Source organism: Zingiber officinale, chromosome 1A (assembly GCF_018446385.1).
Source record: "Zingiber officinale cultivar Zhangliang chromosome 1A, Zo_v1.1, whole genome shotgun sequence".
NCBI classification, from domain to species: Eukaryota; Viridiplantae; Streptophyta; class Magnoliopsida; order Zingiberales; family Zingiberaceae; genus Zingiber; species Zingiber officinale.
The window spans coordinates 83386257-83412476 of NC_055987.1; the positions used below are offsets into that span (position 1 = coordinate 83386257).

Genomic DNA, 26220 nt, shown 5'->3' on the forward strand with positions numbered 1-26220 from the left:
CAACTACTACTGAGTGAAATATCATATGATGATCTTCGAGGATCAGAGCATCGATTGACAATTGTTTTGACCAGTTATTAGTGATAGTGCTCCTCTACCCTTGTGTGCATGACTCGTCACTAGAGGTTCTTGAAACTCAGGTGGAGCAATTGTAGTGTGATGGGTTACCAGACAATGGTTAGTGCACTCAACTAACATTGTCTTCATCAAGTAGCTCAAAACATTGACCACATGACCATTTATCCAAGGTCTTGAAACCTATAGTTCATAATAGAGGGTTCGACCTTTATTGATATTTGTCGGGGGACATTTATGATTACGATTATGAGAGCTGTGGTGATACCCTCTTAATGGGAAGGCTCTCAGTCAAGAAGTCAAATGACTCTATGGACCTTGGATTGGTCATATCTCTACCATTTAGAGAATTGTTGATCATCGATCAAGAAGTCAAGGGATGTCCCTTGGACTTCAGTAGTCATACACCTTTGGTAGGATAGTGATATATTTCTACATTTTGATAGTACCCCATGATAAGAGCAGGTCATTGGGAAGTTAGATTTGTGAGCATATGACATGTTTGTCTCACTAAAAATTTATGCTGCAACAAACCTACCCATAGGGTATAATCCCTTTAATTGGTACAACATAAACATGAAATGTTGAACCATGCTGAATATATTTAAGTTTGTTAGCAATGGTTATTGAAGGTTGGACGCCTTCCATTTTCTCTATCATCGTGCAGGGAAGTTTTCAGGTTTGATTGATGTTGAGGATGATTTGAGATTGGTGGATATTATGAGATCAGATGTAGTGATATGTTATTTTCTGATGATCTATTAATGAATATTTGACTTGATGATCTATTATTTGGTATTTGTTGTTGATAGTGATGTGAGGAGTAACATGTCTATGATATTTATGGATTTGGTGATTTGTAGTTAGTGATCATATTACAGATTCGTTGCCAATGATCTTACGGTTGATTGTGCCTATTGTACAGGCATTATGAGTCCTTAGTATTGTAATTTAGGTTTACCAGCGCCCTAGATATTTGTTTTGAAGATTTCTTTTGCTTTTACTTTACCCTCTCATGCTTGGACTCTAGCACTCTAAAACTTAACATATTTTTTACATTAATTTAGGAGGAGTGAAAAGAAACTAAAGCATTTTTTATGAAATTATTTTTAAAGTATTTAACGATGTTTTTTTATCTAAAATCTTTTTAAATCTAAGTTTTTAAGAAATTTTTTTTATAAAAATATTTTTAAAAGTTAAATTTTTTATGAAAATATTTTTAAAAGCTAAGTTTTTATGAATTTTTTTAATAATTAAAAAAAACTAAGTTTTTATGAAAATCTCTTTAAAAAGCTAAGTTTTATGCATTATTGTAAAAAAAAACTAGGACTTTTTCAACACTTAAGTTTAACTAAGTTTTTTTTTTGGTAAAAAACTAAGTCATTTGCAAAGCTTAAAGTTAACTAAGTTTAACATATTTTTTTGAAAGATTAAGATTAGCTAAGTCTTAAAAATTGGCTAAGTTTTTCCTATTTCTTAATTAAAAAAAAATTTTCTCTTAACGTAGAACGCTTTTTGATATATATTAAAGGAAGAAAGAAAGCTTAAAGTTAAGATTATTGATTGAGGGGGAGCATAAGGCAAAAAAATTTTTAAGTTCTTTTAATTGTTTCACTTATGCTCATGCTTAAGTTCTTTACTTAATTGTTATGTTTTATTTAACTTTGAACCAGGTTGTCATAATCAAAAAGGGAGAGATTGTTGGTGCAGGAAGCACCAGACGATCGAACCTAAATTTTGATTATGGCAAAAAGTCCAAAGTTAAGATGTCTTGTTATCTAACAAGTGTGAATAAGCTTGCAGGAAAGTCCTAAGTGTTCTTAGGCAAAAGTTTTAGTGGATTCTAGGCAAGTGGAAACCCCCTAGGGGGAGGTAACCCTAGGTCCTAGAGGGTGGTAACCCTAGGTGGAAAGTCTTGGCGGGTCGAGCACTTTGGGCGAAATCCTAGAGTCAAGGACTCTTGGTGAAAATTCGTGTAGTCGCGGACAAGGTAAAAGACTAGATGGGTCAAAGATCGGACGTCCAGCGGGAAAGTCCTGAAGTCTCGAGCTCTGAGCAAAAGTTCAGTTGGTCTGGAGGACCGGTCTGGCAAAAGGTAAACTCTCCTAAGAGGAGAAGGTGAGGGTGTGTTCCCAGAAGAGGGAGCAGTAGGCATCAGTTCAACCTAGGATTTTCGTGAAATCCAAAAGTCAGAATCAGACAATCCGGACACTGTCAAAATAATTTATTATTCATATTTATTGTGCTAACTTTGTTTTACAGGGTATACTTTATTTGTAGACTAATATGCCTTGCAAGAAGGGAATTGCACATAGAAAATCTTGAATGAACAGTGTCCAAGGCGCCTCCGGGGCTGTTGGAGATGCCTCGGGTGCCTTAGTAGAAGGCCTCACGCAGCAAGGCGCCTCTCCGGGGCTGTTGGAGATGCCTCGGGTGCCTTAGTAGAAGGCCTCACGCAGCAAGGCGCAAAGGCGCCTTCAATGAAGCTTGAAGGCACCTTGGATGCTGGATGGAAGGCGCCTTCCATGGAGGTTGAAGGCTCCTTCAAACAGAGGAAGTTCGTAGAAAGCGGAGCTTATCAACACCGCAGAACTAGGGATAGAATTCAAGCTGGAGGTGCCTTCAATGGAGTTTGAAAGCGTCTTCAACAGCCTATATAAGGTAGTCTCGAGCCGAGCCTTAGATACACTGACTTTTGCGAACATTCTACGACGCACTACTCTAAAAGATGATCCTGCGACTCCGTGACGTAACTTCGGCGATCGAGCGACGCAACTCCGACGATCGAAAGCACGACCTTCTAAGATCCTCAAAAGTTGTCGGTTTATGTTTAATTATTGCACTTAATTGTACTTTTAAGTTGTAATTCTCCAAATCTATAGTAATTGTCCAACAAAAGCGATCGACGATCGCGAGCCTTGGAGTAGGAGTTATCACAGACTCCGAACTAAGTAAAACAAAAATATTAGCAATTATTTTACTTCCGCTCTATTTCTATCTTCCGCTACGATACTCTGTGTTTTTCGAAAAGCATGAAAAAATCACGCATACTATTCACCCCTCCCCCCTAGCGCATCTCGATCCTATAGAATCATGGTCTTCCTCTTGATTCTTCTCCTTCATTGAGAAAGGTCTAGGGTTGCCGATTTAGTCCTATGAAAAATTTCTACTAAGTTTGCACGATCTTCGACAACAAATAAAAAACAAACCTTTATGATAAATTCAGACCAGCTTTTCGTTAACTTTTGTTTCAATTTATAATATTACTTTAAAGACTTGATGATAACTAGATTCTGTCATAGATGCATCATTTAATTTATTATTGATGTATCACAATTCTAGGCATGATTTCAAAACCTACAATGTGATTTAGAAAATAGGTAAAAAGAGACGCATGAACTGAAAATTGGCACATTTTGTCAATCAAATATGCTGAAACCTGTTCCAACTTCTGCTGTCGTGAAAGAGAAATTGCGTATTGTATTCCTTACAACAAGACCGACAGTCACTAACACCAAAACAAAGTTGCATATTATATACATACTTTAACATACAATACAATCCATCTCTTTATCTGAAGACATGCTTTTTGCAACAAATCATTACATGGATCATGACTTGGATACAGCAAGTGAAATTTAACCCATAGCATCATTCAGCCTCCTGCAGTAGACTTCTTTTTGTTATGAATCCCATCCTTTCTACTTCCACAACTACCAAGATTAGCATTACAAATTCCTCCAATTTTTCCTACCCCATATTGGTTTAAACAGGAGAAACAAATTACAATTATCAGACTGTTAAACACGTGGCCTTAATTACACCATTTACTCGTTCAGAGTTAAGACAATCTTGTAGGTAGACTTTTACACGCGGGGACTTAATTACACCTATTTACTTGTTGGAGGCCAAACTTGTAGGTACGCCTATTTACTCCTTCAGAGTGAAGACAAACTTGTAGAACATTCCTGCTACTAGAAACTGTGGAGTAGCCTACTTCAATTCATTGGAGCTCAGAAAACTCAAGCTGCACCATATAATTTGAAAGCAAAAAAAATAGTATCAGCAATACAATGAATGTAGTTGACTAAACAAATTTCTGCTTCATAAAGTCAATATTAAATCAATCATAGGAAATAGCATGCATCTTTCCATTGGACCTGAAATCAAATTTATTTTGAAGTGGGTTTTGTCAAAAAAAAAAAGGATAATGAAGTTTCAAGTATTTTATCAAAATTTTATTTGCTGCATGTAAGCCAACACAACCGACAGGTAAAATATTGTTGGATAATATGTTACGTGACAGGTAACACTGTCTTAAAAGGGAGTCAGTAGTTGGGCTGCCTGATTATCATTAAACTCTTTGGCATGGTAATTATCGACAGAAAGCTAGACAGATCACATGTATTGGAGGGAAATTAGGTATGTGCCACAGCAAAGCTACCTTTGCCTGTTCATATGCCATCTTCATTCTTCGATACTCTTGCTGGGCTCTATATGACCGAAACATGGCTTGAACTCGTACAACCGACCTACTGACCCGCTCTTCAGCTTGCTTCCTGCTAAGAAGAAAAAATCCCTCCTCTCCAGTACTTTCTGGTGTTGTATCGAAACTCATTGCTTCTGCATTTTCAACTTGAATGCCACGCAGGCCTCTTCGCTTCAATCGCCAACGAAGAATTGCTTTCTCAAGCACTCCAACTGACCAACAGATTTTCCGGTATTGCTTCCTCACTTGGTGCCCGCGAAATATAGACTGCTCAAAAATAAAAAATAATATTAAAATAAAAATCACAATAGTCTCTACATCTGTCGAGGGTTTGCATACACCAGCAAAACAGAGACAACTATGGAAAATAACATAAAATTAATATGATTTTCTTATCTAAAAGTTAAGTGAATAGGAATATAGCCATACCAGCTAAAGAAAAGCATTGAATAATAAAGAAAACCTAGGGAGAGATGTATACAATTTTTCCTAGTGCAGAAGCATTAATTCTTTTATTTTGCTGAGATGGTTGACATAAGTCAATATAAAGACAAAATGATTTTTAAAGTCTTACTTGTATTTTAATAGCTTTTTTGCGCTTGTTTACAAAATCCCTCCTCATTTTCCAGGTGTGGAAATAGCTTTGTATTCTTGTAGCAGCCTTCATCATCTTTCGTCTGTTATAATTACGATATGCATGCTGAATTTTCATAGCAGCCACTATATGGGAAGCTTCCATTTCAGGTTTGTGCAGCCGAACTGCTTTAGTTTGCAGCTTTAGAGCACGCTCCCTCATTGCAGATTGTATACGATCAGCTGCATCAGCAGCATTCCTGTATGCATCTAATGATTCTTTCAGACAAAGTTCTTGCTCACTGAGGTTTTGAGAATAAGCATTTTCAAAGTTAGCTATGCTAGTTTTAGCAGGTACGCCCTCTGTATTCATGTTCCCTGACAATGACATAGCCTCAAAATGTGCAGCAAGTGCCTTCTCAGCAAGATATGCCGCCAAGCCGTTAAAGCCTTGTTTTGATGCCAGGTCAGAAGCCATGCTGCCTCCAGGACTATGGGAGGTAGGGTCAGTGACTAAGCTAGGATTTGCTCCAGCAGACAAAAGAGCAGCAATCATCTGCTCCCTGAATGAATAATTACAAAAGATGTTCATATACATATATCATGGAAAAGAAAATTAAACATGGAGGAAAGACGATGTCAGAGTACGTCACATGTAATGCATACCCAAAACACCTATTAAGCATTTATAAGCACCTAGATTCACAACAGATTGTAAAATTACTGTCATGACTAACAAAAGTTCTTCCATATGTTTGTAAATAATGTGTTGAAATATATAGAAAGGATTCTAATGAACATCTCAGTAACAATGTTTCTTCTCCTATATATACTAAAATCTTCATAAATTTCCATTATCCATTTTCTTAAAGTGCTAAATTCTTGACAACTTGCTAATCAACAACAACAACAACCAAACCTTATCCCACTAGATGGGGTCGGTTAAATGGATCCTTCTACGCCATTGGGCTCAATCTCCTACTATATCATTATTAAATAAATTTTATCTTGTTTTATTATTGCTAACTATGTCTTTTTTGATCTTCCTCGTTTGATGTTCATATTTGTCATAGTTTCATATCGCCTAACTAGAGCAGTTATTGGTCGTCTAATTACATATGTGTACCATCTTAAACTGTCTCCTAGAATTTTTCTTCAATACATACAACTCCGACTTTCTCTCTAATTATGTTCATCCTCGTGTATCCACACATCTACCTTAACATCCTCATCTCCACAAGATCGAGTCATAGCCCAACATTCAACTCTATATAGCATAACAAGTCTAACCGTCATTTTGTAGAACTTCCCTTTAAATTTTAAGAATATTTTACAATCACATAGAACACTCAACAGTCTCCTCCATTTCAATCATCCTATTTACATATACTATATAAGACATCTCTCTTAATCCCTCCATCCTTTTGTAAAAAAATCCTAAATACTTAAAGCTCTCAGTTCTAGATAACTCGTAATCCCCTATCTAAATTATTGTCTCATTATGTATAATATTGCTAAACTTAAATTTTATATATTCTGTCTTTACTCTACTAAGGCTAAAATCTTTCACTTCCAGTGTTTCTGTCAATATTCGAGTTTATCATTTACTCCTTCACGTGTCTCATCTAATAAAACAATGTCAACTGTAAACAATATGCACCATGGCACCATGTCTTGGATGTGTCCGGTGAGTTTGTACATGATTAATGTAAAAAGATAAGAACTTAGAACTAATCCTTGATGTAACACTATCTTTTTGGAAAACGTTTTAATTAATCGACCTGAAGTCTTCACTCTTGTCATTATATCCTCATGCATATCCTTATTAGTTCAATATATACTACACTAACACCTCTCTTTTCTAGAATTATTTATATAATTTCTCTTAGGACTATCATAAACGTTTTTAGGTTAACGAATACCATGTGTAGATATTTCTTTTGTCCCAATACTTTTCAATTAGATAGACGTATTCTAGGTTAACGAATACCATGTGTAGATCTTTCTTTTGTCATGATACTTTTCAATTAGTTAACTGAGAATATGTATAACTTCTATTATCAACCTTCCAGACATGAATCCAAATTAAATTTTTGTCATTGTGGTCTCCTTCCTTAATCTTTTTTCTATTATTCTTTCTCAAAGTTTTATGATTTGACTCATTAGTTTAATACCCCTATAATTTGCATAATTTTGTACGTCTCCTTTATCCTTATATAAGGAAACTAGAGTACTTAGCCTTCATTGATTAAGCATTTTTTTTATTTTCAATATCAAGTTAAATAACTTTGTAAACTATTGAATACTTTGTTTCCCTAGACACTTTCATACCTCTATTAGATTATTAACCTAAACTTTCATTTAAAAAATTTATAAAAAAGTTGTTCTTCTCTTTTCTTAAAAAACATATTAGCTAATATAAAGTCATATGCTATTGTAAAATCTAATATAATTTTTCTTTCTTTATTTCTTGTTCCAAGCTCATAACCTCGTGCACCCTATCATAATCCTCATTTTTCACTCCGACATGCCCAATTAGATCTATTAAAATCATTTTATTTGGCATAATGTTATGTAATGCCTTATCTAGGTCGTCCCAAAACTTAGATTTGATGTCTTCATTTAATCCTACTTAAGATGCATATATGCTATTAGATTAATAGTTTCTTTCGCCACTACTATTTTGAGAGTTATAATCCTATCCCCTTTCTAACTACTCTTACAACTTCATCTTTAACAAACTATCTGCAACAATACTTGCTTCATTTCTTGTTTTACTCCTTTGTGTGGACTATAACTTAAAACTCGAGTTTTGTATCATTTTTGCCTTCTCTCCTACCCATTTTGTCTCTTGTGCATACAAAATATTAATTTTTCTTTTAATTATCTACTACCTCCATTGATTTAAATCTTAGATCATTAATTTTTCTATAATATTTGTTCTTATCCAACCTATGGTGTAAGAACTCTTGCATATTTAACAATACACCCAAATTCTCATGGCGATGTAGCGATCTTGACAACTTGTTAATCACATAACTTTAGGGGGGGAAACTCCAAATGTTTTATGCAAAAGCTCTATTATAAAGTTAAAACTAGTATTAAGTTATAGTCTTGTGTTTGGATTTAATCAAGTTTTATATCAATGTTAGTCAAACACATACTAGTCTTTCATAATACCAAACAAGAGTTAGATATCAAAAACTATAGTAATCTAGACTTATATTTGAGCATTTAAGACAGGTGTGGGGTCTAAATGTCCAAAATGATTAATTCTAGACACACTGGAACATGATTAACAAGAGTGTCGAGTGTCATCTTTAAGTATTATATCTGAGTGTTGTGTCATATACTACAATGTGATTTGTTTCTCATAGAAATGTAGCTTTCAATTGAGGCAACCTGAATCATGAGTTAACTAACCTTTTATATGTAGTCAAAGTTAGGGCTAAATGACAAAGAATGAGTTCCGCACCATCATTAAAAATGTAAATTCAACACAATGATGGCTAACAAGAGGGAGATAGAATGCATTCCAAATTATTACCAAGGCATTGAATTGAGTAGAATTTGACTGAAGTAAAAAAAAAAAAAAAAAGTTTTTATCTTCTTAAGGTCAAAACTCAAATTTAACAAATTATGTTGGTGTGGAAGCCAAAAATGGAGAAGGCAGCTCTCCAACAATGATAAAACAATATAACAGCTTTTTAACCTTCAATCTTCAAGCTACATTTTAAACTGATACATCTAAAAAACAACCACTAGAATCAGAATATTTTATGAAAATACATTAGGACAGTTGAAGTCATACTATCAAGTAAACCATTTAGAAAGTGAAATTAATAACACTATATGGTGACGCCATCAACATATTAGTCGGATCACAAGAGATGGATACTGGTTTACCAAAAAAAAAATTGGTGCAAATGTACCTCCCATAATATGCAGCCCAATGTAAGGCCGTCCATCCATGAATGTCTCGAAAATCTAAGGACAACCCTGACAAGGAAAATAAACGAACTGTCCATGTATAGTTTAGGATAGCACATAAATGAATGACTCCTTGACCTTGACTATCATGCTCAGTTGTTTTACAACCTTGAGCCACCTTTAGCAAAAGCCACTCCTGTAGTTTGTTCTTTAACAACAGGTGAATGAAATCATCTTTAGTTGGTGCAGAGGAGCTCGTATCAGTGTCACCCAGTTCTAAAAACTTCATCCAGTCTTTTTCAACTGAAGGAGAAGTGAGTAATGCAAATTTGTTGGCACCATTGAAGAATTTCTGATGTATACGACCTGATAAAATTGTAGGTTTGATGGATGTAGAAAACAGAAGATAAGCAAGTCTCTTCTGCACTTGGTCCAACTTTATATTATTAGAATCATCTTCTGACGAAATTGCTGGACAATCCGAAGAAACATCTGGTAAAGAGCGGTAGTCAAAGTTCAAAACCTGGCTAATTGGCGTACAACCATCCATTGTTAGAAAAAGATTAACTGGACTAGGTGGCTGTGGAGGTGCCTTGCACCGGTAGACACCTGGTTGGACTACTTCAGCGGCAACACATTTATCGCCAAAGGCACAATAGATGTTGGATGACATCAAGTGCTTCATTGATTCACAAAAGTTACCAACCACTATGACCTGAATTTTTTTTAGTCAAATAAACCACCAAAACAAAAACAAGAATACAGCAGGAAATCAATTTTCACATTTAAATTTCTATATCAATTCTATAATTAGAACAGTTCTATTAGAGTAGATGTAAGGCTTAGAGGGAGACCAAAAAAAATAATTAATTAATGAAATAGAAATAAATTAATTGGTTTAAATAGAGGAATAAGATTCATGTGGTGGATCCCAAATAATGAGAACTGATTGATGAAGATGTTGATTGAAGTGTATAATGGCACACAAAATAACCAACCACTATGATCAGAAAATTTCCCCTTTTTATTTTCATTCAAAGAGTCTACCAAAACAAGAATAAAGCAGGTAATAAATTTTCACATTTGAACTCGATTACTGTCCCAATTTATTGACCACTAAATTATTAACCTGATTAAGACATAAATTTATCATATTTATCTTTTAACACTTTCGCAAACAATAAGAGAAAAACTCATCTATCATTCACTTTATTGGTGGAAAATGTGAAATCATCAACTTGGTGGCCCCTCTAGGGCGGATCATTCACTTTATCTTTCTATGGAAAGTTGCAGCTGTTTATTAAACTATAATACATGAAAAGATTTTGAAGATAGATTTCAGGTACAAGTCGCAATCTGAACCTGGAACAGTTGTGAACGGGTGCCACCTTGTAGCAACAGATGATATAAATAAACACTCATTACAACGCTCTGACTAAATTGCATGTTTTAACAATGAGGTATGGGGTTCAAATCTCGGTAAAACCGAGGTAAATACCTCCCTTATGTGCTAGTCACTATTCCAAAGACTAGTAGCCGTCCGTGATTATCTCCTCCGTATTGGCCCTGGGACGGGTTGACGGGGGGCTGGAGGCGAGCGTATTCGCCTTTTGCCACAATGTTTTAACAAAACATTCTTACAAAAAATCTCTTAATTCTCCCACCAATCACCATTTAAATTTCATTGAAAAAATTACTCATCTTCCAATTATTTACTTAAGTGAGAGGTTATAGCCCAAATCATTCATTATTTCATATTCTTACCCTATAAATTTACCAAATTTTTTCAGTAACTTATAATGTCTACCTACCTTAACTTTCTATAAAATGTCTCAAATGCCAAAATTTTCAAAATTGAAACTGCATATTAATTATAAATAAAAAGTAGTATTAGTTAATAATTCAATATTTAGGTTTACTTTGTAGCTTAATATGTGTTATATGGGATAAAAAGGAATATTATCACTTTATTGAAGAGTTAAAAAAAAAAATAATAACCCGATGCACAAAGCTCCCGCTATACGGGATCCTGGGGAAGGATCCATTATACGCAGTCTTACCTTACTTTTTGCAAAAGACTGTTTCCAGGATTCGAACCCGTGACCTTTTGATCACAAAGCAACAACTTTATCATTACATCAAGACTCCCCTTCACTTTATTGAAAGTAAGACATATTTATATACAAAACTAATAATCTATCTTAGGAAAGAATCTATCTTACGAAACTATAATTAAGTTAATATATACAGATATATACGGCTAATACTCTCCCCTCAAGTTGAAGCATATATATTAATCATGTCCAACTTGTTACAAAGATAATCAATCCGAATCTTATTTAAAGCTTTTGTGAAGATGCCCCTAGTTATTCTCCAGTCCTATAGAAATCAAGGTTTGTTAAATTTTCTCACGAACAAAATGACAATCAATTTCAATGTGCTTAATTCACTCATGAAACACAGGATTTGATAAAATATGAAAAGAAGTTTCGTTATCACACCACAATTTTGCTGGTACTAAAATTTTACGTCCTACTCTAGTCAAGAGTTGATATATCCACATTATCTTACACACAAACTCTGTCATAGTCCTACATTCTAACTCTGCACTAGATCGTGACACAACATTTAGCTTCTTACTTTTCCATGAGAATAAATTTCCTACAATAAAGATACAATAACATGAAATAGATCTTTTATCCATTCTCATGATTTGCATAAACGATACCCATCCGGATGCTCCTTTCAAGTAACACAAAATTTGTTCTAACGCTGCGATAACATAAACTGACTGACAACACTAACTAAATATGTAATATTTGGACGAGTTACGGTAAGGTAATTCAACTTTCCAACCAACCTTCAATATCTCTCAGGAGGTTCTAATAGTTCCACATTTCTTGTGCATGTTCTAAGTCATTTGTGCACTACAAGACTTTGCCTCAATTTTCCTGTCTCAGTTAATAAGTCAAGGACATATTTTCTTTGAGATGGAAATATATTTTTTTTACTCATTGTAACTTTAACACTCAAGAAATACTTTAGCACCCCCAAGCCCTTTGTGTGAAACTGAGTATGAATAAAAGATTTAAAAGATGTGATCCTCATATTATTACTTCCAGTAATAACGATATCATCCACATACACAACTAACAAAATGATAGTTCCTAACTACTTGTAGAACATAGAATGGTCAGACTTGCTTTTCATCATACCAAATTTTCTAACAACATGACTAAATTTTTCAAACCAAGCACGAGAACTCTATTTCAAACTATACAAAGATTTTCGAAGCCAACAAACCTGCCCTGACTCCCCCTTAGCAACAAAACTAAGAGACTACTCTATATACACCTCCTCTGAAGATCACCATGAAGAAAAACATTTTTAATATCAAGTTGATGTAAAGGTCAATGATGAGTAGCAGCTATTGAAATAAATAATTGAACAGATGTCAATTTTGCAACAGGAGAAAAAGTGTCAAAATAGTCCACATCATAGGTCTAAGCATAGCCCTTAACGACAAGACGAGCTTTCAATCGAGCAACTGACCCATCTGGATTGACTTTATCTGTGAATACCCATTTATATCTTATAGCTCATTTCCCTGATCGACCAAGTCTCAAGCGTCATTGTCATCTAATGCATTTATCTCCTCTATCATTGCATCTTTCCAACCAGGATGGTCTTACGGGCAGTTTTAGGAATAGAGATAGAATCAAGTGAAGTAATAAATAGAGATAGAATCAAGTGAAGTAATAAAAGAACAAGAGAAAGATGACAAACCGTTATAAGAAACAAAATAAGGATAAGTACACTAGCATTTACCTTTGCGTAATGCAATAGGAAAATCATCGCTCAAGACAGGATCTGATGACGAAGGAGAAGGTGCAGGACATGAATCAAGAGGTTGATGCCTGGAATAAACTTGAATAATAGGAGGCTTGACAGGAGCTGGTTCCAAGACTGGTGCGGAGGATGTGATAGAACACATCATCCTCCCTTTGATGAGTCGGAGTAGGTGAGGAAGGAAAATAAGGTGTCTTCGATGAAGGTAATATCAATTGAGATAAGATATTTGTTAATAATGGAACAATAACACTAATAATCTTTCTAAAGACGAGAATAACAAATATAACCTTTTGAGATCTAATTTAGTGACATGAAGATGAACATCTAGAATAAAACCAGTGCTACCAAATATCCTAGGATTAACAGGATATGACTTATTGGCAAAAAAGAATTCGAAAGGGATCTCACCATGAAGAACATAGGATGACATGTGATTAATGAAAAAGCATGTTGTAGAAACTGAATTAACCCAAAAAGGTTTGAAAACATTCATTTAAAATAAGAGTCCGTGCAGTTTCAAGATGTCTGTTTTTACGTTTAGCCACACCATTTTGGAATGGAGTATCAACACAAGAGGTTTCATGAAGCATGTCATTCTGATCCATATAAGATTAGAAGAAATTGGACATATATTCTTTAGCATTATCACTTCGCAAAGTATGGATGGATACGTTGAACTCGATTTTAATTTTAGCACAACATGCACAAAATGGAGAAAATAACTCAAAACGACTTTTCATTAAATATAATCAACTTACATGAAAATAATCATCCACAAAAGTAACAAAATACCTAAATAAGGTTTAGACAAAATAAAACAAGGACCCCAAATATCGGAATGAACTAATTTAAAAGGAATAGTAGCACGTTTATTTACTCTAGGACTCGAATTAAGACAGTAATGTTTTGCAAACTAACACAACTCACAATCTAATGAAGACGCCTTACTATATTGTAGAAAAAACTTTTTGCGAAAAGAGAGAGATGGATGACCTAACCTATAGCCACGAAAGGAGAAGTGGCACTCGAGCAAACAAAAGAATTTGAGAACGGTGTGTCAAGAATATTGAGGCCTCCATACTCATGTCCTATATCTTCTTCATTAAAAGATCCTAAAATAAACAATGATTTCGAAAAAATAAGATGCAACAGTTAAGATTACAAGTTAGTTGACTAACAGAGAGCAACTTAAAGGATAAATTAAATAAATGTAAGATAGAGGACAGAGGAAGCAAAGGAATAGGATTGATAGTGTCAAACCCATGAACATAAGATGGAGACTCGTCAGCTAAAGTAACGGTAGAAGTGTTAGCTTTGGGCTAAAAAGTAGAAAATAGACTAGAATTACATATCATATGATCCGTGACACCAGAATTAATTACCCATTTAGAAGATAAGGAAAGTAGGCATGCGTTGTGTTTATTTGAATAAGCAATAGTAGTGACAGAGGGAGATGAAGATTTCAGTGATTCCTGATATTGTGAGAACTTGACAAATTCACCTGTAGAGATAAGGACATTTATTCGAGGTATCATTAGTGGGCATAATATGGTAAGTGTTTGTGTTGATTTTTGCACTAAGCTTTCTACACTCAAACTTTGTTTGGCCTGGCTTACGAAAGTAGTTGCATATAATACCACTAGAATTTGGAATTCGAGTTTCAAAGTTCTAATAGCCACCTTCTTTATTTTCACTATAACTAGTTGATCTTGCCCCACGGGGTTATCTCGGCTGGTAAAGGCGTGGAAGTTTGCCACTGAGAACATGGGTTCGAGTCCGCAGGGCAACGGGGATTTATTCCCTATCCCTGTGCAAAAAGTCTCGGCCCACTGCGTACTTGCCACCGAGCTACCGTGATTTACCTCCCTCGTGATGACCCTGGGCAGGGTGCGGCGGGGGCCCTGAGGGCGAGGGTTTCGCCTTTTGCCACTATAACTAGTTGATCTCCCAAACATATAATTAGTATTGTGACTAACCAAAGCATTATTAAGCAGAACAGATGCAGTACTTCTTGTACGTAGAATACGACTAAATACATCTAGTAAAGGGGAGACCTCAGAACTAGAGAGAGATTGTGACTTAGCACACTCAGAGTCAAGAGAGAGGCCAACGAGGAAACTCACTCTCGTTGGCATTGTTGAACCTTCACATCAGGGCTAAAGGACAGCAGCATGTTAAGCTCCTCACACGTCTTCTTGAACGTCATAAAATGATTGATTTTGTTTTTCCACATGGTAAAAGGCTTTGCAAACTTCATACATGCGAAAATGACTCCCTTTTCCAAGTACGGAAATTTCAAGTAATCCATCAGTTCTTTAACAAATTTACAGTAATTGATCAAACAAATTACCTCACTATCAATACAATTCTGAATATGAAGAAACAAGCGAGTATCCTCTTTAAGCTATGTATGCTTCGAATCATATTTAGGAGGATCATCAGTCAAATGACCACCTTTATCTATACTTATAAAGACAAACAACTTAAAGTCTATGATTTTAGACATGCACCATATACGTCATAATAGAACACTTATTTTCAACCATAAAAATTTATCCCATAACAAGGCAGACAAACCCACGTGCACAAGAAGGCTAAACCAATATCGATGTCAGCTGCACACGGAAGCTCCGATAACAAGAAAATCGTCGTGAGTGGAGCAGGACAATAAGGAAACCGCATCCAAGGAGGATAGCGACAGTTGTTCGGTGCATGCGACGATGCGACTTACAATCACGCGTAGGTGTTGTTCGGGTTAGGAAAGCAGGGCATGACAATGAACACAGTAAAATCAGTTATCCGTAGAAGATGACAAAGAGCCCTAGATCACCGCTTGGAATACGCAATCTCCACTTGACGCGGAAGAGAAAAAAATCCCTATGAATTGGAAGCAGATTGCAACGTACGAGGGGGATCTTCGAGGTCTAAGTTCCCTCAAATCGATCGAAGACAAAACCCTAGATTGATCCCTTCAAGAGGCAAATCCAAGGATGAATTGAAGGTGGTGCGCAAGTCCGTCGTTTGGAATCAGATCGAGACTAAAGAACTAGGGTGTTGAGGAGGGCACGAGAGAGTTACAGGGTGGAGGATTGTAGTTCTGCAATTTGAGGAGAAAGGTGTGAAGGGCATAAGAGCGAAGTTGGAATCCTAATTTCGAGTCGACTCTGATACCATTTGATACTATCTGAAATCTGCGAGGTGGTATGCTAGCTCCGGGGAACGGGGGTCTCAGAGACGATGAACTCTTGAAGATCCGGAAGAGCTTCTCAACGATCCTGCGCACAGTGAGATGATCCAACAAAACGTTAGTGACCTAGGACCTGGGTGGAGATATCTGACTAAGCACTCCGACACTCAAGTCAGTTCCTCTCTTGAAGGTGAAAGAAGAAAAAAAAGAAGTACAGTAATGAAAGTATGTAGAAACAGAGTTTTAGATGCTAGAGTTTGCATACCTTACCAACGGAGAGGATCCTCTTTTTATACTACCTCATATAACCTCCGTAGTCATGAGGTAATCCCCGATTTCTTAGAGTTTGTTAGAAAATGAAGTCACCTTTTAGGCTTCGTGCAATAATTCTTTAAGGAATCTTTTTTATACCCCAGATGTACCTCTTTTGTCGTTTATGACTCATATTCCTGATGAAGTGTAAACAAGAATATGTTCCCATAACTGAAGAAACTTCTGGAGAATATTTCCCGCCAAATTCACTAAGCTGTCATAAAGTTGTCTGCTACTTGTATGTCATTTTCTATTAAACATGTCCTAGTCGGTCATTCAAGTTGATCGTGTATATTTAAGAGTACCTTCTGTTAAGCATATATCGGTCGGTCACTCAAGTCAGTCGTATATATATTAAGAATACCTTCTGTTAAACATGCTTCGGCCGGTCAATCAAGTCGATCGTGTATATATTAAGAATACCTTCTGTTAAGCATATCTCGACCAATCGTTCAAGCCGTTCGTATATATATTGAGAATACCTTCTGTTAAGCATATCTTGGTCGGTTATTCAAGCCGGTCGTATATATATTGAAAATATCTTCTGTTAAGCATGTTTCCGTCCAAAATGTACTATATTCTTTATAAAGCTAAGTGCCCTAAAACTCAATCGGGCTCTGTCCAGTCGGTTAGCACATGGTACTCGCTCGTCCTTTGTTTGGCTAGTAATATACTAAAAGTTGTATAAAGCTAAGTGTCTTTAAGCTCAGTCGAGCTTTGTCCGATCGAGCGCTCAGCCGGTAATATACTAAAGGTCTTATAAGACTAAGTGCCCTTAAGCTCAGTCGAGCTTTGTCCGGTCAAGCGTATATAAGCACATTGGTGCTCGCTCGACCTTCACTCGTCTGGTGATATAGTAAAAGTTGTGTAAGGCTAAGTGCTTTTAAGCTCGATCGGGCTTTGTCAAGCGCATATAAGTACATTGGTGCTCACTCGGCCTTCACTCGACCAGTAATATACTAAAGGGTTTATAAGACTAACTGCTCTTAAGCTCAATCGGGCTTTTCCGGTCGAGCACATATAAACACATTGGTGCTCGCTCGACCTTCGCTCGATCGGTAATATACTAAAAGCTTTATAAGACTAAGTGTCCTTAAGCTCAGTCGGACTTTGCCCGACTGAGCGCCTACAAAACCCTTTTATTTGGTCGGTCATTACCCTATTAATCATATATTCATCCAACTATGGGTCTCTCCTTTCTCTCTCGACCCTAACCCCCACATCATCCGATAGGCCGACTTATCATAACCCATATCACTAACCTTCCCTTCAAATCTAGTCGAAGGAGGTGTAGCCGACTAACTAGACATGCGTTTTGATTTAGTTTATTTGCTTTACTCGTCTAACTCATTATTTTATACTCTCTTTTCTTTTTTCTCTTAATTATGCCTTGATAGTCGAGCGACTTTTCAAAATTGTCCTGTCAGTAATTGGTCCTTCAACGGAAAAAGAATGTTGGGGCGCTCGAAGATATGACGCCTCAGCCTATGATTTGGTCTGTCCTGTTCATCATAAATGTTTCTTTATGGGTGAGGGCCATGTAGCATTTTCTTCTATTTCTTGAAACAACCATTAACATGCTTTTTTATCAGCGTCCTATCACATATTTCCCTAGCAGATCAACGACTCTCCTATCACGAGCCATTTTAATTCAACGACGATCCTTATTAGTTATACTACTCCAAAACCCTAAGTCTTTATTTCTTTACTCTTCGTCTTCCTCGACTCACTTCCTGGCGATTCTTTCTCTCGACTCTCTCCAACACTCGGCGCTCCTTCGTTTTCCTTGACCTTTTGCTACCTCCCTTCCTTAAGGACCTAGTAAGTCGCTTATCCCTACAGTACTTCTATTTTTTGCCATAACTGAGGAATCACTAGTTCCTTGGTACGCTCAAACTCATTTATCCTTTAGTACTACCGATAGAACTTCCATTCGTTTCCAGTATGAGATCCCTAGGAGTATCGTATTAAGGTTCTGCAACCTGATGCTTATCGTCATCTCCCCCTGATAACTATATTACTTTCTTTAAGGATCAACTAGTAACGGGTTTATGTTTCCTATTCCTCCATTCTTAGCGGAGATAAGTCAGTATTTTGGTATTCCTTTGCAACAATTCGCCTCAAATGCTTTTCGATATCTATGTGGGTTGTACATGTTGTTTCGCCTCTTCAGTATTCCTCCTACTCCCTAAAATTTCTTCATGTTCTCCTATCCCAAAAAATCGAAGCTAGGAGTATTTTTTTTCCAATCTCGTCCGAAGATGGTTTTCTTTGAAAAAATGTTTTCATCCAATAAGGGTTGGAAGTCACGATTTTTCTTCATAAGATTTCCTAAACCCGCCACATGGTCTACTGCATGGCGATCTTCTTTCCCCCCTCTTCTTGATATAAAAGAACTTCATCAACCGTCAACCTTGACCGATTACTCTACTAGAATACTTGGTCATCGTTTTTACATTCACAAATGAATACGTAGCGACCTTTTATACCTTTTTGGCCTAAGCCCTGTTCAAAAGAAATTACAATATCTTCACCATTACTTTTTTACCAACTAAAATACTCTTTATTTGTTGTAGTGGATGTTGTGTTTGAAACCTTGGTTGACAAGGAAATTACTCTAGAAGAGGAGGCGTTCTTGGCCAAAGAACAAGAACTTAATGTCGAGCTTAATGACAAGCGACATCAACCTTCTACTGCTCCTTTGCCTGAACCCTCCATCCAACGAGCGGCTGCCTCTAGCTCACAAACTATTCTGGGGAAACATCTCCAAATTCCCCCATATTGCCGGAAACTACTCCTATGGAAATACAAGAACAAGTGCAAGAAGCTACTCCTACAGGAAAACGTCTAGGGCGTAGACTGCCCCTAACACCCTTCCCCAAGAGACGTATAATTTATGTTCCAGAAGATATGGCCCAAGGAGATGTTCAAACTACTCCTGAACCCACCTTAACATTCTTATATCCTATTCTTGCCTCACCATCTATCCCGCCTCAAGGGGACCTCCCGACTCAGGGTACTAGTCCGGATCCTGAGACCTTTGTGGAACAAATCCCGTTACCTTTCCAATAAACTCATAATCCTCCTTTTCTTCTCTTCTCTCCACCCTCACTGCACACTTCCTTATCATCCTCATCCACACCTTCTTCTACCCTTCCAATACTATTGGGAAGTTCTTTAACAATAGTTTGGGCAGACACTCGTCGTCAGCTTGAGAAGCTCACTTCCGCCGAGTTGACAGATAAATTTTCTTTCGAGAAAACTAAGGTAAGATGTTCTTCGTTCAGTTATTTTCTCATTAATGCACTTTATTATTAACTTTCCACTCTATAGCGCTAGGTCACTAATATGAGTGTGGTCCGTCAACTATATGACTCGGCTTCAGAGAATGATACGTTGAGGCAACAAGCCCTTGAAGCATCTTCTTTTCAAGCTTCTAAAGAGATATCTGAGTTGTCTGCACAGTTACAAGAGACCCGCAGACTATTTGAGGTTGAATCTAAAAACCTAAGTCAATAGAAAACTTCAGAAAACTTTGAATCTCAAGTTCAATCAGATATCAATCTTCGCGCTGAACTAACCTCAAAACTAGATAAGCTCACCGCAGAGAATACTCAGCTATTATCTCTGTTGCAAACTGAAGGATGCTCATGCTTTAGAATTGGCTACTAAAATCTCCGATTTACACTCTAAGGGCACCGAGATAGCCTCTCTGCGTTCATCTTTGACTAAAGCTCAAGTAGACATTTCCTCTAAGGAGACTGAACTGAAAACTTCTCAAGATACTCTAGCCAACTATCAGGCGGGTGAAGACGACCGATTCGAAAAGAGGAAAAGAATACTTCTTGAATCGCCCGACTTCAATGCTCCTATCGTCGCATCTATTGTCAAAGCTTTCAATCATGGGGTTGATGGGGCCATAGAGCAACTAAAAGAAAAGGGATATCTAGCTTCCGACCCTCCGGTCAACTTCCTTGACCATAGGAGATTACTCAAGACCCAGCGTCCTAATTTATTTCCTAAACTAATATAATCATCAACGTATCTTTGTAACGAAGAATCTTTCTTAACAGCTTTAAGTGTTAACCTTTTCCTATGATGTTTCAAATATTCGCACAATTTGTCTTTAACTTTATTTATTAAGTATATGGAAATTTGTATACTTAGATGAGGTTATGTTGATTTTTTCTGCAATTGATTTGATTCTATTATTGATACATTAAGTTAATACTTGTTTTAACCAGAATTGGTGTTCCTTAAGCTTTTAACATTAACTCGGATTTGTTCCACTTTCTTTAGATTTATTATTCATTAGTCTTCTACAGGAGGATCACTCTTATTTTAATCCATACCTATTATTTCCCGATTGTAACCTTCGCCCGACTTCTATCAGCCGATCGAGTTCGCTTACTTCTACATTCATTTTCGCTCAGATTTAATACTCGACCGGCCTTTAGTGACCAACCAAGTATATATATATATATATATATAGCCTTAAGACTCAATCGGCTTATAATAACTAACCGAGTTTATACATACATATATATTTTGAACTAGCCTTAAGACCCGATCTGTTTATTATAGCTGACCGAGTTTACAATATGAAAAACATATAACTCATGTTCTATATTATAAATACTTAGCCTTCCTTGGGATCTTGGAACTTTTAAGTCTAATCTTAGTAATGACTCTAATATCTTGGAAACATAACCTTTTATGTCGATTGTCGATACCGTTTTCCTATTGGCGACACATATGTCTCTGACGTCCTAAGTGTATCCATCTCATTATATCCGTCGCCTTATCAATCCATCCAACGGTTCCCCCTCGACCCCGCTTTTTTTATCATCTCAATCTAACGCTCCTACTTAAAACACCTTTTTCGATACTTTGCTAAGGCTTTTAAAGAGAAAAATCCCTAACACCTCATCTTCTTCCTCCAGTTTACCTATTTCTTATTCTTCGCCTCTTACTAGCTTTTCTTCTCGTCCTTACTAATCTCTTCTTCTAACAATGTCAACATCCGACGAGTGGTACACTCAATGTTCTTCCAGATTTACTATACAAAAGGCCTATAAGCTCTAATGGAACTATGATTTTCCCCCATACCTAGCCGTCCCTAATTCAAAGGATCGTCCTCACCTCCCTCCTTCAGAGAGCATGGCAATCTTCTAGGAACAGGTCTTATCGGGTTTTAGATTTCCCATTCACCCTTTTTTTTTTGTTGATATTAGTAGATATTTTGACCTTCCCCTACATCAACTCATTCCTCAATCATTCTCTATTATGGTTGGTTTTGTTGTTGTTTCTCGCTTACTTGATTTTCCTTTATCTCCTCGCTTATTCCATCATTTCTTCATTCCCCGTCAAGTGGAAGATAGCTTATTTAAATTTCAGTCACGCCCTAAAGTCACTCTATTCAATAGAATTCCATCCCAAGGAGAATGAAGGGACAGTTTTTTTTTCATACACCTTCCTTCTCCTTCGCCGTATCCGATAACCTGGCAACGAAACATTCCTCCTATTCCCCACTTAGGCGATATTTTTAAAGATCTTGTTTTTCGCTCTTCCATGGGAAAATTGACATGCGCAAAATTTAACCTGCCTATATTAATCGCAGAAGGTTTATTGTTTGCTTTTGGTCTCAACCCAGCCAACACAGAATTATACGTCTCCTTCAATAAATTTATTCTCCTTATATATATTTTTTATCATTTTTATATTATTCCTAACATGAGTTTCTCTTTTCTCTAGTTGATGCTATCCTTCCCGTTTTCATGTACAGAAATACTCGCTTAACAAGAGTAGTCTTGACTAGAACGGGGGAAGATTTATTAAGAGATCACCGTCTTAATCATCCTTCCTCTTCTCTTGATTTACTACCTCCAGTTGCACGACCCAGGGAATCCTCCAGCTTACCGGAACAGGAAGATCCCTTCATTGTAAAGCATAAGAGACCTCGTGCCTCAATCCCATGTCCACTTATCTCCACCATAGCTACTTTTGAGTAGATTCCTATTACTCCCTCCGAAATCTCTTATACCAGAGGTAAGGAACCTGCTCCTCCTACACATGCTCATTCCTGTTCTACACTCAATATGATGAGATCGGGGCTTCTCATCCCTATGTCTCGTGTTATTCCTCCAGTTGTTCTTTCACTCGAGATGGCACCAACTGTCCCTATAACTTCATCGCCCCTTCTTCAGGCTTTAACTTCTTCTCCCACCAGGCCCGATGCCAAAAGAACCCCTTGCAGGAGATCCGTTATTCCTGGGCCCATCAAAACGCCTATTGAACAAGATCCTTCATCGATCAGCCCTACACCTCCTGATCCATCTTCACAGGTTTCCTTGGCAACTCCTGAACTTCCTTCTGCTTCTTCACAACCCACAACTTTCACCAACTCCTCCATCCTTTTTAAACAATCTCATAGATTATCATCCCAGCTTGGCCAGACACCTATTCCTCCCTCATGTAGGATACTTCAACTGAAAGGTGCACTAGCTGAGTGATGGATGCATTCACAAGCACATATGAGAGGGTGCACCATCTCTGAACGTGTTGATGACCACAACCGCCAAGCTACTGCAATAAGTTAGTGATTAAATTTCCTTAGTGTATGGTTATAAAGTGTAACTATGTTGTTATCTTATTTTAGTTCTACGTCTCAAGCTTACAGTTGGGTCAGCTAGCTGCGGATCTAGAATGAACTAATCGAATTTTGAAAGATAAAGTGGAGGAATTACAGGTTGCTTCCAACCTCCCTAATGATGAACTTACTCAGCTATGAGACAAAGTAAATTCACAAGCTGAACTCAACGCTGGCCTAGAAAAAGTCCTACAAAATTGTCGTCAATTACTATAATCTCGAGAAGAAGAAAATAAAGACTTGGAACTTCAATTGCAGCGAAGTACATCTCAACTCCCAGAAATCAAGACAAAGCTCTCTCAGATTTATCCCACAAAACTACTATTTTGGAACAATTACAATTATCTCATGGCTCTAGATCTCCTGAGCTAGCTCAAGAATTAACCTCTAAAGATTTTATATTATTTCAACAACAAGAAAGACTACGAGCCCAAGATTTGCAGATGAGCTTACTTTTGAAAGAGCTAAAAAGCTCTAAGACAGAATGCTACCCTGAAGGGAGAGAAGGAGATCCTACAATCTGAACTTCAGGCATATAAGACAGGTGAGGAGGAGCCCTAGCAAAGTAGACGCAGATCCTATTTAGACTCCCCTAAGTTCCCTCACCCATTCTGTTGAAGGAGTTATCCAACTGTTAAGGGAAGGGGATTACTTATCGGGAGAACCTCCTCCTCTATTTGTAAACCGTCGCCGACTTAACAAGGAGCTCCCAAAAGACTTTTTAAGTAGATTTAAATAAACTTGGAATCTTGTATTTACATCTTCCTATTATTTCGTCATTACTGTGCTATCAAATACATATGAAAATTTACAATTATCTGTTTTTCCTTTCGTAACTTCCCATGTCTTCGAAACCACCCCAATATCCATATGGCTTAGATTTTTCAATACATCTACCACATATATCATGCAGAGAAATCCCATAGAGAAATTATAATCAAAGTAAGTAGACCTCATAGTTATCTTCTGAGTGATATATAATGCTGAATGAATTCTTCCTGATGATCTCCAGACTTCTATGATAGGTTGAATGCCTTGATTGTATAAAGGACTCTCGACCTATCTAATAAATAGGTTGAGCATATACTCCCGGACGAAATAGGTAAACCGGATGCAATATAATCGTTTTATAAAAGATCTTCAGTTTATATGATAGATTATGTAACCATATACTTCCGAGCAAAGTAAAGAGACTGAATATGAAATAAAAACCTTCCCCAATGAATTTCCAGGTTACATGATGAATCGATCGGCCATATACTACCAACCGATATGAGATAAATATAATATTCACAATCCATATGCTTTGATCAACTTGTTAAACGTTTAAAGTCTCCGGTTCCCCTTAAGGGAGCCCGCCTGGTCACCCCTTAAGGTCCCCGATCGACTGAAAGAAGGTTTAAAGTCTTTGGTTCCCCTTAAGGGAGTCTGTCCAGTCGCCCCTTAAGGTCCTTGATCGACTGAATGAAAGTTTTTAAAGTCTCTGGTTCCTCTTAAGAGAACTCGTCTGGTCACCCCTTAAGATCCCCGATCGACTGAGTGAAGGTTTAAAGTCTCTGATTCCTCTTAGGAGAGCCCGCCCGGTCACCCCTTAAATCCCCGATCGACTGAGTGAAGATTTAAAGTCTCCGGATCCTCTTAAGGGAACCCGTCCGGTCACCCCTTAAGATCACCGATCGACTGAATGAAAATTTAAAGTCTCATGTTCCCCTTAAAGGAGCTCACCCGGTCACCCCTTAAGATCCCCAATCGACTAAATGGAGGTTTAAAATCTCCGGTTCCTCTTAGGGGAGCCCGCCCGATCACCCATTAAGATCCCCGATCGACTAAGTGAAGGTTTAAAGTCTCTGTTCCCCTTAAGAGGATCACCTGATCACCCCTTAAGATCCTCAATCGACTGAATGAAGGTTTAAAGTCTCCGGTTCCTCTTAAGAAAGTCCGTCTGATCACTCCTTAAAGTCCCTAATCGACTGAATGAAGGTTGACCAGGTTGACTAAGGTTGAATTGGCTCAAGTTTGAGTCTAGATGTTTGGGTTTCGATATTTGACAATATATGGAGATTGCAGGAGCAATCGTCCGTTTAAGGAGATTGTAGGTGCAATTCCCCTCTGATCAAGTTTGAACTAGTTAGACGAGAAGAAGAGTCAATAGGTCAAAAATTTGACCGGATACTTAACTGGAAAAGTCCTAACTGGAGGTTAGGCAAGTGAAAGACCTAGTGAGTGAAGCTAGGCAATTGGGAAATTCTAGTGATTGAAGTCAGATGAAAGACCTAGTGAGTGAAGCTAGGTAGGTGAAAGTCCTGGTGAAAGAAGCCGGATAGTGGGAAAATCCTAATGAGTGAAGCTAGGTGAAAGTCTTGATGAGTGAAGTCCCCAGGGCGTAGCACAGATGGGGAGTGCATGGTTCCGTGGCTGAAAGGTCCAGGGGTCGACCGGCTCTAGGGGGGCCGCTGATGTGGCGGTTCCACATTTTTTTTTTTTCTTGGTGAGTGAAGCCAGGCAATAGGAAAATCCTGATGAGGGAAGACAGACAGATGGTGAGTGAAACTAGACAAATGCAAAGACCTGGTGAGTGAAGCTAGGCACATGGAATCCAGGTAGGTCAAGGTTGACCGGACATCTGGTGGAAGGAAGCCCAAGTGGATCATGGAGGATCGGGCACTTGACACGAGACGGTAAGTTCAAGTGGGTCAAGGTTGACCGGACATTTAGCACGAGGAGAAAAGTCCAAGTGGGTTAAAGGATTGACTAAACACTTGGCACGAGACGATAAGTCCAAATGGGTCAAGGTTGACCGGACACTTGGCACGAGAATAAAGTCCAAGTGAGTCAAAGGATTGACCGGACACTTGGTGAAGAACTCCCAGCAGGTCAAGGTTGACAGGATACTAGGCACGAGGAGTCCCAACAGGTCACGATTGATAGGATGTTGGGTTTGGGAGCCCTAGACTTGACTCGAGCAAGCTAGGTTTGGTCAATTTAATCAAGTGATCAAATTGGACCAACCCCAATCGATCGGTCGATCGATTGGGAGTTTATATCGCGCGCATATAAGCCTTCCCAATCGATCCGATCGATTAGCAGCGGGAAATCGCGCGCGACGCGATGAAGGCTGAATCGATCAAGCGATCGATACAGGCCTTCTCCAGC

General features: G+C 37.6%; 1 protein-coding gene across 2 annotated transcripts in view; it reads right to left on the reverse strand.

The window, feature by feature from the left end:
- Window positions 1-3584: 3584 nt before the first annotated feature.
- The window catches only part of LOC122026453 (calmodulin-binding transcription activator CBT-like), an 88234-nt gene continuing 65598 nt past the window's right edge, over window positions 3585-26220 (reverse strand). For both annotated transcript variants that reach the window (XM_042585199.1, XM_042585206.1), the window contains 4 exons: window positions 9070-9782; window positions 5139-5700; window positions 4520-4831; window positions 3585-4102 (listed from right to left, as the gene is read on the reverse strand). In XM_042585199.1, the coding sequence (XP_042441133.1) occupies window positions 4079-4102; window positions 4520-4831; window positions 5139-5700; window positions 9070-9782 (1611 nt within the window). In that variant the 3' untranslated portion in view covers window positions 3585-4078. The remainder of the gene's footprint in view (window positions 4103-4519; window positions 4832-5138; window positions 5701-9069; window positions 9783-26220) is intronic.